This window comes from Ochlerotatus camptorhynchus, unplaced genomic scaffold, assembly GCF_037179485.1.
Source record: "Ochlerotatus camptorhynchus isolate MF236.1 unplaced genomic scaffold, CSIRO-AGI_Acam_v1.1 ptg000306l, whole genome shotgun sequence".
NCBI classification, from domain to species: domain Eukaryota; kingdom Metazoa; phylum Arthropoda; class Insecta; order Diptera; family Culicidae; genus Ochlerotatus; species Ochlerotatus camptorhynchus.
Window position 1 is genome coordinate 858,187 of NW_027040794.1, and position 13,520 is coordinate 871,706.

Below are 13,520 nucleotides of genomic sequence, written 5' to 3' on the forward strand. Positions count from 1 at the left end.
TCATTAATAATGTACTGGAACCAAGGAATCAAAAATAACTTTAAATGACAATGAACCGAATGATAACGCTATGTCAGAAGTGGAAAGCAATAATGATATAATCTTTATCCTTCTTTTTCATGACAAGTAGCCCGTGTGACATAGCTCACTCGGGGCGGTAGAAGGAAACGAGCAAATTGTTGGTAAGCTGCTTCACGAAGCAAAGCCGAAGATGATACACGTGTGTTATTGGGATTTTTTTTGTTATGTCTTTTCTCGATTCAGATCAATCTATGTCCTCATCCGTGTATATTGCAACAAAGCAGGCAAGCAATATATCATTATCCTTCTACCACTCCGATCGAGCTATGTTACAGAGCGAGTTTGTCATGGTAGTCGTAGCAACCGTTTTGTCTGTATCGTTGGTTGCTTCATGTATTTGGATTCGCTGACTGGAACTTACAATCATGCGGTATTGCTTGATTGATGCGTATTTAATGAGTTGGAAATGTTTGTAGTATCATTTATATATAAATGTAGTATTAGTACTCGGAAATTAAGTATGAAAATATTATAAAGGACGAAATGGAACGAACTCACCAAATCTGGTCAAGTGAACCTAACAAGCTTGATGTGTTAGAAGGGAAGTCGCAATTGTAGACGGTTCGCTTCACGGGTTAATCTGGTTTGTGGTAGAGCTTGCACGGAATGTCCCGAATGTAGTCTTGAAATATCTCTTGGCCGTCTGATACAATCCACATACTGTGGCATTCGATTCAGGAAATTCAAGTATCTGTTCGTCAGCAATATCCCCTTACTGTTAAAAAAATCCGGAACAACGACGATTTGAGCCTGCGACATGCTGTTTACTGTCAAACGCTGCTGTTGGTATAGGCCTTGTCACGGCCTGACTCTCCATCAATATCCATCAAGTTGACGAAAGAAGTAAAAAGCAACTGGTGAATGTTGTCTTCGGTGGTGATCCATCACCGATCTGGTCATTCCCGACAATCACGACACTCATCTGTGCTCGTTTTCGAGCAGTTACTGCTTTGCTTGCTTATGTGAGTGTGTTGGTGAGTAAGACCAACAGCTACCGTTTAATTTTGCCAGCTTTGTTTGCAATTCATTGTTGATTGTTGTTTGTCATGGCTCTACCTCTCACTGCGTGACAAAACGTTCTGTCAGCGATAGTCGGTTGATGCGTTGATGAGTGTCGAGTGATTGTCATGATATTTTGCATCACTGATTGTGACCATTTCATTGATCGTGGAAAATTTGGTTTGATTGTAATGCGTATACAAATGTTGTCAATTTTGTAAATAATGGAAACTCCATTTACGATCCAAACCTGGAGGTTCGTAAATCGCATCAGTGTGCAAAAACACGTTATTTGGGATTTACTTTGTATAAGAAAAACCTTATGATTTGGGATTTACTTCGTAAATAAAGTTTGTTGATAACAAATGTTGTCAAATGTGTCTTTTTTAATCAGAGTGACGTGTACGGACCGGAAATCGATATGTGACGCCATTTTGAAATCTAAGATGGCGACTTCTGATTACAGAAAAACTGGGAAATACTTTGAAATATCCCACAACATGGGTATTTTAGGAATCAGTGAGACGTGTAGGGACTGGAAATCTATTTGTGACGCAATTTTTATATCTAAGATGGCGGCTTCCGGTTACAGAAAATGGAAAACACTGTCAAATATTCATATACCGTGGACCTCACTAAACATTGCTCAAACGTCATTCAGCATATGGAATGGAAGAAAGCGAAATGGGACATTGCGAAACGGAACGCAGAACCAAAACAAAACAGCAAATAAGGCTACCAGAAATATGGATTTCTGATGCTGATAGGGTTACTAGAAGTGCAAATAAAAAATTATCCCCATTAATATACATGAAGTGTCGTTCGGATTAGCAGGGGGTCCAGGGTACTTTCAACAAGGGTTAGTCAAATGCCTTTAGGGTGTGAATGTCTAAGTACGATTTAAAAAAAAAACGACAACTTAACTATGTTTACAGAAAACTCGATTTTTATTTTGTATTCATGTTCTCTATAGTATTCTCTTACAGTTTAACGTAGAAAATTCGAGATACGATCAGTCGTAAACCAAGGAGCGGATTTTTGATCTCATGCTACTCATTAGCTACAGCAACAACAATAATTTACAACAATTTTGGATACTTTTTCCCAGTCTTTCGCAAACTTTGTAACGCAATCCGCTGCCTTTGCATGTTTCCGCAAATATGCTTTGGTTAGGGCCCAAAAAGTTTCGATTGGCCTGGTCTGGGGACAGTTTGGCGGATCCATCTCCTCGGGTATGAATTGGACCTTGTTGGCTCTATACCAGACTACCATGTCCTAGGAGTAATGCACCAAATCCGGCCAAAACAGTACTGAGGTGTCGTGTTTGCAGTTAATGGGTAACAGACGCTTGTTTAAACACTTACCTCTGTAGTATCCATTGTCACAAACGGTTTGGAAAGCCATACCATAGCCTTTTTACCAGCACGAACGGTGTAGTACTGATCACCAGGTAGAGTTTTGTTATCAAATTGAACGTATGATTTATCGTCCATAATAACGCACACCGATTTTCGCACAGCAATTGGTCATATAACTTCCGAGCCCTCGGTTTCCAGATGGCAAACAACCCTTGAAAATAATGGTTTTCATTGCCGTTAATTGCTTACAGATTGGAGATGTTCCTGACACAGGTGCGACATAACCGAAACGGGAACGGCATTATGCGATGGTCACATTTACGTTTGGAACGAAGAATAGAGCATGATATTCTATGAGAGTTGAGCTATATTTACAAGTTTGCTATGTAGCATCTATATAGGGGAAATGGATGTAATGTCGGGCTAAGTGCCCCTAATTTGGGCCCATACATAAATTCAGCAATCGACTAAATTTTAAAAGCGACCAAAAACCTCTCTCTGTACAAATGCAACATAAAAATATAGCATGTTTTTTTTTTACATAAGCGTAACGTACTTCGGCTTAATGATCCAGCACCAAATACTATAATGCTATAATCAATAAAGACAAAAAGATTATCATAGGGGTTTTTGGCCAGGTTCAGATATCGGTTTTGCCAAAGATCTTCCGGGATGGAATTTTTCTCGTTTCTTGCTTCTCGAGCTTTCTTCTCGCAGAGATGACTTTGAGTCCACATTAGGTACTCGACGCGTCGATTACATGACCGTCGTTCATCTTTCCGTCCGTTCGAGTTCTTTGTTTGCTTTAGTAGAGGATTTCAAAGGATGGCATTTTCTTCCTCCATCGATTAGGTTAAGACTTCATTTCTGCACACCTGCAAGGAATCAGTAATTCAAATAGACATCGAGTCAGAATCTTGTTGATCGGTCGAGTTTGCTTGAGCACCATATAGCTTTGATAGCTTCCAGTTTCTCAGAGTTGCCAAACTCATGGGATATTGACACCTTGATAGCCTACTTCGGCACATTTGGCATAGCACTTGGCACATCTTTCGGCACAGTTTATGGTGTGCAAAGTTGAATACCCCTTGAGTGAATGATTAAGTTAAATATTAATAGATCAATTTTGTTCAAAGTTATTCATTTACCGTGGACTCCCGGTTATTTTCACACTTTTTAGTTTAAACCGCGCTAATCTGCACACCTTGCAAACTAAACATTGTTTAAGCGTCATCTAGAACATGGAATAGAGTAAAGCTAAATGGAACGTTGCGAAACGAAACGCAGAATCAAAACAAAACATCAAATAAGGTTACTGTTTACGCGCTTTTCTGATGGTCGTAGGCTTACTAGAAGTTCAAATTGACAATGGACCCGTTAATATACTCGCAGTGTCGTTCAGATTAACGGGGGTCCGAGGTTGTTTGAAGTTGTGACAGTTTTGTTTGAAGTTTTGTACAACTTCTTTTCAAATTACCAATGTTATTATACATGATGACTATTATCGTTTTGGTTGTGACAAGTTCTATCCATTGGGAGCAAATGCGACTGTTTGTTTTAGTGGTGCTAGTTTATTATCAATCAATAAACTGATTTTAAAAGCAATTTTAATTGTTCAATTGTCGCATGGCATTTCAAAATGCGCTAAATATAATAACTAGAATGTTTAAGCTTTGAATTTTCGCCTGACAAATATTTGTATCATCAGCTAGCATCAATCTCTTCGAATTTGTTAATATTTTAAAAAATAGACAATTTATTTTCAAAGCATTTATATGTTTACTCAAATGTATTCTCATGATTATCTAGAATACTTAGCATGATTCACTGTATTGTGATTCAATTGGTTTATTTGATATAATTCCAAACAGCAAGTATTTGAATCAGTGAACATAGATATCTTTGCAAAATATCCAAATTTGGCAACAATTTGGCTTTTATGAGGGTTCTGTAGACCATGATTGAGATTTGTAGAACTTGGGTTATCTTTAAAAAATAAATCAATAAATATCCAAGTCATCTCCAATGGAATATTTTTGCTTAAATTTTAAATCTTTTATTACATACTTACTCAACCGCAATTCGTTGAAGTACATTTCCATTGTATGTAGTTTGTTCGAATTGGAGTCGGTTATTTTCAAATTTGAGGAGTCGGGGTTGGTCGATTTAGACCCAACTCCACAGACCTGTTGAACCTGTAAATATGATGATCAGAACTCCAAAATAATAGATGAAAAATAATTTAGAAAATTTCTATTGTCTACAGATTGTCTACGGAGGGGTGGTTTAAAAAGCGAAATAGAAAACTGTCTACGAAGTTTATGGGCAGCCCTTTATTTCCCTGTTTCTTCATTGCAGACCGAAACTGGACGCTTGTGGTTTTCTCGTTTAGTTAATGCACAAAGGGCAAAATCGAAGCGAGTGGATGAGTCGACGTTCTACTCCTTGGTTCAGTACTTTGCAATCGTCCTGTTTGAGTGTGCCGAAAGCGAAGACTTCTCACCGGCCAAAACCCTAATGAACATGTGCTTTACATTTTACCATGACAGTAAGCCGAATTTTACTTCTATGCTACGAATTAAAAAAAAACAATACTAACTGGATTTTGTCCCTAGTTGACGTTCCTGGTTGTGAACCTTACCGTGAGTACTTGTACACGTACCTTCGGGATCAACCTATTTGGCATTCCCTTCGCTTCTGGAATGCAGCCTTTTTTGATGCTCTTCAAACGGAACGACAACATCACCCAGTACCGCCTACGAAAGTGGTTAGTTCGGCTTCTCAGCAGCAGCATAACAAGGATGACGAAGCGAACAGTAGCAATACACTCGTGGTGCCTGAAAATGATCGATCTTCTTCGACAAGTGCCTGTGATCGGACGGATCCGTTCGAACTGCAGGAGGATAAAAAGTATCATCAGAATCTGAGCTTCGGACAATTGGGGTAAATTGAAGACGGATTTTTGTCTCGGGTCGATTGATATATTGACGTTTTTCCAGGAGTTTCACCTGCAACATGCATGCATTTGGATTAGGCCGTGAGCTTTGTTACGAATTTCTTATGAAGCAGTGTGTCATAGCAAACTTGAATGCTGGTAGGACATTCCTGAGGATTGATAGGTATCATAGGGAAATAATTACATGTATCCTATTTGCAGAGCAACAACATCTACTCAAGGACAACGTTGATCGGATGTACCGTGAAACTGACCCCTGGCGTGAAAACTAGAGCAAACTTGACAACTTCAAGCAACATGTGGCTGTTACCAAGTGTTTCAGAATAATTCTTCTTCGGCTTTAATTCAAGATAAAATGGTAAAATGATTTTTCTCCTAATCTTAAACAAACGAATTCTTCAAACTTATATAGAAAAAAAAGGCAACAAACAAAGCCGTACTACCAGTGGTTACCGAATCTCAATCAGTAAGGGTGTGCCGTAATGAAGCTTTATTAATTGTTAGACAGGTAGGGGATAAAGTGTTTGTGATATATTTGTGATTTTTAGCTGAGAAGCGCCTGTTGATATCGTTAAGTTGTTTGTATTTTTTATAGGTCGGAAGATGACTTTGAAACGAAAAATAAAATCATAGTTGATTTTCTATAACAAATGTTTCGGTCATAACATTCATTCGAGAGTAAAAGTGTTAAAAAATGAAGATTTAGAACGATAAGTATTTTCTACACATTCCAATAAATTCCAATGATGAAGTTAAGCAAGATTCAAGAGAAATACTATCCTCAAGGCGAAGAAACTATAATGTAAGAGAATGGAAAGGTATGTTTAACATGTTGCGACAATAAAGATAGCAGTGAAGATGGTGAAGTATAGCAATAGTCAGAAGTACGGTGAGATCGAACTTGCAGTGAGACACGGAGTGTTTTTATTTAAAAAGATTTTATTTAACACAAGTAAGAGATAAGATAACTTGCAATGACGCAGAGCAATATAGGGCGAGTTGATAGTATGTAGGCTGAAATCAATGAGGTACAGAGAGAGGTGAAGCAGATCGTGAAATATTGTTGTATTAGTAAACCAAAAAATCAACGTAAACGCAAGTAGTGACGTCACTAATTACTTGTATCGTACAGGGGTTTCACCCACACAACTAAACCGATTGCTTCACCTCGGTAATCCAGCTCATTGGGCTGACATGTCTGGGACAGGCCAGGTGATACAAGATGATTGGTTGATATGATACGGGACTTCATTGAACTATAAAAGATTGAAATTGTTGAATTTTACATATTGTGTTTCCAACGCAGAGTGACTTGGTGGAAGAAATAAGAGAGAATACAAATTTCTATTTGACCAATAATCTTAAAACACCGAGTTTGTTTTGCAATGAAAGAAATAAAAGAAATCGCTTGTTCGGAAGAATAATTAATTTTTTTGGAGCGATTTTGGTGAATCGTCTTGATATGAAGCCATGCTTGTCTGTGAACATGCCCCTCCAAGTAACATTGCAAGTTTTATCGAAGTTTTAAAGCAATCTACAAGTCTAAATCATGGTCTACAGAACCCTCATAAAATCAAAATTGTTACTTGGGCCGTTTAGAAATGAATTAGACATGTTCGACTATTACACCGATTCTAGTGAACGGATTTGAAAACTTTTGACATTTACATGTACACAATAACAATAATAGGGTAGGGCGCTACCCGAGCTACCCTGAGATCAAATTGATATCAAAATTTGCTGTTATGATTTAATTTATTTTGAATACTCCAGTTGAGCTTATTTTGGTTGACTTAAAGTTTTTTTACTACCGACGCCAGGGCGGCAGCTCCCACACCTGGACCCTACCTATCGACCCATCAACTAATAGACCAGGGACCAATGGTTTTACTTTCCTTATGAAGGAAGACATGATCAGAGATGCCTCAGAAAATCCCGGCGGCGCCGACTGGGATTGAGGCCAGGCCTTTTGGGGTGAGAGGCAATCACTCTTACCACTACACCACTGGCACAGCTGACTTAACGGTTAACACAGCAAAAATTTTACACTTTTGAATCAAACGGAATACTAATCCTGCTTTCAATGAAATCAATTAGATTACTGAATTTGCATTCATAATTTTGAACTGAATACGCGCCTGGCGTAAATGGTTAGTATCCATGCTTCTCACGCTGAAAGAGTTGAGCTCAAATTTCACCCCGGGCAAGTCATGAATGACATAAAATGTGTTAAACAAAACAAATAAACAATAATCATTAGTTCAACGACAGATTAACTTAAATTAAATTTTAAACAAGACGGTAACAGAAAAACTCCAAATTAAGTTGCTTTCATTTAAAAAGTTTTGATTGCATAATGAAAGCACAATATGATATCAGACTTATGTCGCGACAACTGAAATCAAAATGAGTTTTCATTATGATAGGAACTGCAAACTTTAATATCGATTTGCTTTTATTTTGTTAACCGATTTTGCTCGGGTACTTTATTGTAATCGCACATTTCCATAATATCGAACAGAAAACATCAAAGGTAATTTTTCAGGCAATTCATCTGTCACCCAAGGTTGCAAAGACTCATTTCAGCTAAAATAATGTTTTTCGGAATAATAAAACCAAAAGATGGTATGATGGCATGTTTTACTTGTAACTTACAAGAAGAGGTTACAAAGTATGCGTTGGAAACATAAAACCTGTAAATTTTGCTTTCTATGAGTCACAATCAGCGATTTGCTGATCGCTGAGTGAGTGAGTGAGTGAGTGAGTTTGTGAAAAATCGCTGATTGTGACTCTCATGAAGTGAAATAAACAGGTTTAATATGTCAAACACATTCTTTGCAACCTCTTCTTGTATCCTACCAATTCAAAATTTGATCATGGCATCTAATTATTTCATAATTTAGAAAAACATTGTTTTAGCTGAAATGAGTCTTTGCAACCTTGCTGTCACCCATTGCTCATGCCAATATCCGTGCCATTTTCTATGTCAACATCCATTCCAATTCCCATGTCCATGCCACTGTATATTCCAATATTCACACCAATATCCATGTCGTCCATGCCAATATCCTTGCAAATACCCATGCCAATTGCCAATGTCCATACCAATGTCCATGCCAATTCCCATTTCAACGTTAATGCCAATACCCATGCCAATGCCCATGCCAACGCCGATGCCAATGCCCATGCCAATGCCCATGCCCATGCCCATGCCCATGCCCATGCCAACGCCCATGCCAATGCCCATGCCAATGCCCATGCCAATGCCCATGCCAATGCCCATGCCAATGCCCATGCCAATGCCCATGCCAATGCCCATGCCAATGCCCATGCCAATGCCCATGCCAATGCCAATGCTAATGCCCATGCCAATGCCCATGCCAATGCCTATGCCAATGCCCATGCCAATGCCCATGCCAATGCCCATACCAATGCCCATGCCAATGCCCATGCCAATTCCCATGCCAATTCCCATGCCAATTCCCATGCCAATTCCCATTTCAATGTTAATTCCAATGCCCATGCCAATGCACCCAAAGCCGCTTCTTTCCAAGAATTTAAAGGTGATTACTCATTGAAGTTAAAAAGACACTGCATTAGTTAAAGCATCAAAGCAACACACTATTGTATACCATGCAGTCATCGCAACATATTTTACATGAGTGTCTATATTTATTCATTGACGTAACTGAGGAAAAATCCTAGTGGTACTAAATTTATTTTGAACTTCATAATTAGGCAAATTGCGAACATTTTTGATGTGTGTGTGTACCCGAGCAAAGCTTGAGATCAAATTGAAATCAAATTTTGCTGTTATGATGTAACTTATTTTGAATACTCCAGTTGATCTCATTTTGGTTGACTTAACGGTTAACACAGCAAAAATGAGAGCAGAATTTTACACTGTTGAATCAAACGGAAAACTAATCCTGCTTTCAATAAAATCAATTTGATTTCTGATTTTGCATTCATAATGTTTAACTGAATACGGGCCTGGTGTAAATGGTTAGCATCCATGCTTCTCATGCTGAAAGACTTGAGCTTAAATCTCACCCCGGGCAAGTTTCAAATGACCTAAAATGTGTTAAACAAAACAAATAAACAATAATCGTTAGTTCAACGACAGTTTTAAAAGGCTTGACTGCATAATGAAAGCACAATATGATATCAGACTTATGTCTTGACAATTGAAATCAAAATAAGTTTTCATTATGATAGAAACTGCAAACTTTATTATCGATTTGCTTTCATTTTGTTAACCGACTTTGCTCGGGTAGTCCCTCTAACCCCCACTGGCTATTATGAAAGTTATTACGAAAGAACTCTCTCTACAATGCCGCATTTATGGTCATTGTAGACAGCTTTAGTCCGGGAGTTAGAAAGTGATAGCTCTATTACAGATCCAGCAACCCATTTCAGAATGTCTGGAGAGTCACGACCATTCTGAGGTTACTGTCACTTACAATAAGCCCCGCATTGCACACACACTTCCAGTTTCAAAATGTTCTTTTGAATCCTGGCACGTATTTAGTTCGTTTATTTTTTTAAATTGTTAATTGTCACCATGTTAATTTGATCCGCCAATCCATGGGTTCCGTAGATTTGTTTTTCTCTACGCTTTCCATCTCATTTCCGGTATCCGGCGAAGCATCATTCAGATTGCTCACAATCTCCAACACCGGCGAGAGACCAGCAGTCGAGCGCTTTTGCAAGCGTAAAACTTGTTGATTCACGGCAACGTCGGCCACCTAATCACTGCCAAAACTCACGACGGATAGCACGTTCCCGGGCTAATTTACCAACCGGACCGGGTTTGAACTCACCCACGGTGACGAATCCCTCAATAGAACTACACGCCGAAAGTGTGGCATCCAAACTCGGAGAACCGGGCTCCCGGGAGGCAATGAAAACCGACACCGAACAATGAAACTGAATCTGCGTCATGTATTTTGGAGGTTAGATTCAAGGTTAACAGGCAAAACACGATACATTATTATCACTAAATGATAACTTTAAGGACACTTGAAACGAAATTTCAGCACAAAAATTAACAAATTTAATGCAAAAAATGTTTAATTCGCTGACGAAAAATACGTAGCAAAAGAAAAACACGTCAGCTTTCTTGCTACTCCGATCTCAACTTGCGAACAATTTTGATGTGTATGGAAAATAAGTGAATGTAGTATCAATTCTAGAGGAGGCTACATTAATCCTAGGGGGCGGGCCTGGGTTACAAGAAATTATGCAGATCCATAGCTTTTTTTGGCGTTTTAAAGTCGTTTTGGAGTTTTTAAGTAATTAATATTGGAGGGCCGCTTATACAATTCCTAAAAAGTGGGTAGCAAAAGAAAAAAGTTTGAGAGCTACTGATCTTAAATAATTCAATCGGGTGGAAACACACATTGTTACTGATTTTCAGAAAACATTGTTCACTTTTAATGATTCCGAAGCTCTAAAATTATTCCCGTTAACGCCAATATGACCGATTTTTTTTTTTAGTTGACGTCAATCGGTATCAAAACGATGATCCAACATAATTAGAGGTGGCGTCAACGACGTATTTTCATAACTAGAGATCTAAAGGTAGAACAAGAAACAAATCGGACACATTAAAAACACTGTCATTACGGCATTTTTTGAGTATTTGTTTTCAAAATTTCACTGAAGAGCTAAGAGTGCATAGAATCACAGTAGGCATTGGTTGTCAGGATAAATTCATTTGTTTACATCATGGCTTCACCGAAGCAAGCACGTCGCCATTCGATCCTGCAGACTCGAAACGAAAATCCTGAACCATCCAGTCCTGGCAGTTTTCCAACAAATTCCTGGGCAGGAATTTTATACATCGGTTGACCGGAAGAGTGCCCGGAAGAATGTAAAATCAAAAAGAAATCGAAATTCCCCAAAAAGTTCCTTGTCTGGCAAGCAATTTGCAGTTGTGGGCTGAAAATCGAAACTTTCGTTACTTCTGGGACCATAAACCAGCAAATTTACTTGGAGGAGTGCCTACGGAAGAGGCTACTGTCTTTTCTGGAGCAGCATTGAGGTGGCCGGACTTGGCAAGCTGCCACTACTCAAATTTCACCAAATAGTGGTGCATCAAAAATGGCGTCACAATGGTTCTCAAGGAAATGAATCCGGCCAATACTCCGGAACTAAGGTCAATTGAGGAACACTGGTCAATTGTCAAGCACATACTGAAGAAAAAGGGTGGAACTGCAATTTACCTGCAGGATTTCGAGTGGAAATTGAATTTGGCAGCCAAATAAAGGGGAACAGCATAATGCAAAAGCACCGAGCAATGAATTTTTTAACCTGATAACTCATCGGTGATTTTTGGATAGTTTAATAAACTCAAGCTTTTTGCGCGTTTTGCGTCCATTATTGCTGCAATGAGAGCGCTTTGCCCCCCGTTAGCGATACTGCCATACAATGAAATCACTGAAAGTGGATCCTGTTTTGACGGAGAAGGCTTATTATATAGCGGAAGATAAAGTGTTCATAAAGGGTGATACGGTCAAAATTTGGTCAATATCAACTTGACGTATTTCTTTCAATTTTGCATTTAAAAAACCTGAACACCCCTCATTTTGAAGGTGTGTGTGTGTAGAATGTTGCTCCTATTTTGATTTTGGAATTCACTCTTCAGTTGTCAAAATGCCGTCCAAGCAAGAAGAGCAGCGTATCAAAATTTTGCTCGCGCATCGCGAAAATCCGAGCTACTCGCACGCAAAGTTGGCAAAATCGCTAAAAGTTGCCAAATCAACCGTTACAAATGTAATTAAAGTGTTTGGGGAACGTTTGTCGACAGCCAGGAAGTCTGGATCGGGGGGAAATCGAAAACCGGAAGCCGCTGAGACGACAAAGAGAGTTGCCGGTAGTTTCAAGCGAAACCCTAACCTCTCTCTCCGAGATGCCGCAAATAAGCTGGGTGTATCGTCTACAACCGTGCATCGAGCCAAAAAACGAGCCGGACTATCGACTTACAAGAAGGTAGTGACTCAAAATCGCGATGATAAACAAAATACGACGGCCAAAGCGCGATCCCGGAGGCTGTACACGACGATGCTGACGAAGTTTGACTGCGTGGTAATGGACGACGAAACCTACGTCAAAGCCGACTACAAGCAGCTTCCGGGACAGGAGTTTTATACGGCAAAAGGAAGGGGAAAGGTAGCAGATGTTTTCAAGCACATGAAACTGTCAAATTTCGCAAAGAAATATCTGGTTTGGCAAGCCATCTGTATCTGTGGCTTGAAAAGCAGCATTTCCTAGCTTCCGGGACTGTCAACCAAGAAATTTACGTGAAAGAGTGTTTGAATAAACGTCTGCTGCCTTTCCTGAAGAAACACGGTTGTTCCGTACTGTTTTGGCCGGATTTGGCATCTTGCCATTACGGTAAAAAGGCCATGGAGTGGTACGCCGCCAACAACGTGCAGGTGGTTCCCAAGGACAAGAACCCTCCCAACACGCCAGAGCTCCGCCCAATTAAGAAATACTGGGCTATTGTCAAGCGGAACCTAAAGAAGACCAAAAAAACTGCTAAGGGCGAGCAGCAGTTCAAGGCAAACTGGCTTTCTGCGGCGAAGAAGGTGGACAAGGTGGCTGTACAAAATCTGATGGCAGGGGTCAAGCGTAAGGCCCGGCAATTCGGATTTGGAAAAGCGGAAGCCTAACTGAATATTTTTCCTGAATTTTATACTAATTCAACTTGAAAAAGAAATTTAATTTGATTTTTTAAATAAACGATTTCACCGATTTACACGCGTTTTCCCTTGACCAAATTTTGACCGTATCACCCTTTAGTGTTGTACCTTTTGACCATAGTTTCACGATGTTTTGTATAGCGAACTCTGTAAAGTTAATTCGTTTGAGCCTTTTCAAATTAATTAATAAAAAAAAACTGTCAAGCTGTCAAACTGTCTAAAATTACGGATAATCGAATCCTTTGGCAATCGAGTCCATGCTTGACATACACAGTTGTACACACCAACTGCTCATTTGTTAATAACTTTTCACTCAGTTGTTGAAATTTAGTTTTCTTTAAAGTAATTGATAGATTAGGATCATAGTTTACTGTAAACATGCAAAGAATAGGTAAATCTTATCATTTGAATCAACACATA

General features: G+C 39.1%; 3 protein-coding genes across 6 annotated transcripts in view; all 3 read left to right on the top strand.

Annotated features, from left to right (window-relative positions):
• Positions 1-5,765, top strand: part of LOC135707252 (uncharacterized protein KIAA0513) — a 40,552-nt gene extending 34,787 nt beyond the window's left edge. For all 4 annotated transcript variants that reach the window (XM_065229043.1, XM_065229044.1, XM_065229045.1 and 1 more), the window contains exons 6-9: positions 4,797-4,986; positions 5,054-5,381; positions 5,438-5,532; positions 5,596-5,765. In XM_065229043.1, coding sequence (XP_065085115.1) covers positions 4,797-4,986; positions 5,054-5,381; positions 5,438-5,532; positions 5,596-5,666 — 684 coding nt within the window. In that variant the 3' untranslated portion in view covers positions 5,667-5,765. The remainder of the gene's footprint in view (positions 1-4,796; positions 4,987-5,053; positions 5,382-5,437; positions 5,533-5,595) is intronic.
• The window catches only part of LOC135707248 (non-lysosomal glucosylceramidase), a 352,494-nt gene that overhangs the window by 254,152 nt on the left and 84,822 nt on the right, over positions 1-13,520 (top strand). The window lies entirely within an intron of this gene.
• Positions 1-13,520, top strand: part of Mtpalpha (monolysocardiolipin acyltransferase Mtpalpha) — a 221,644-nt gene that overhangs the window by 131,168 nt on the left and 76,956 nt on the right. The window lies entirely within an intron of this gene.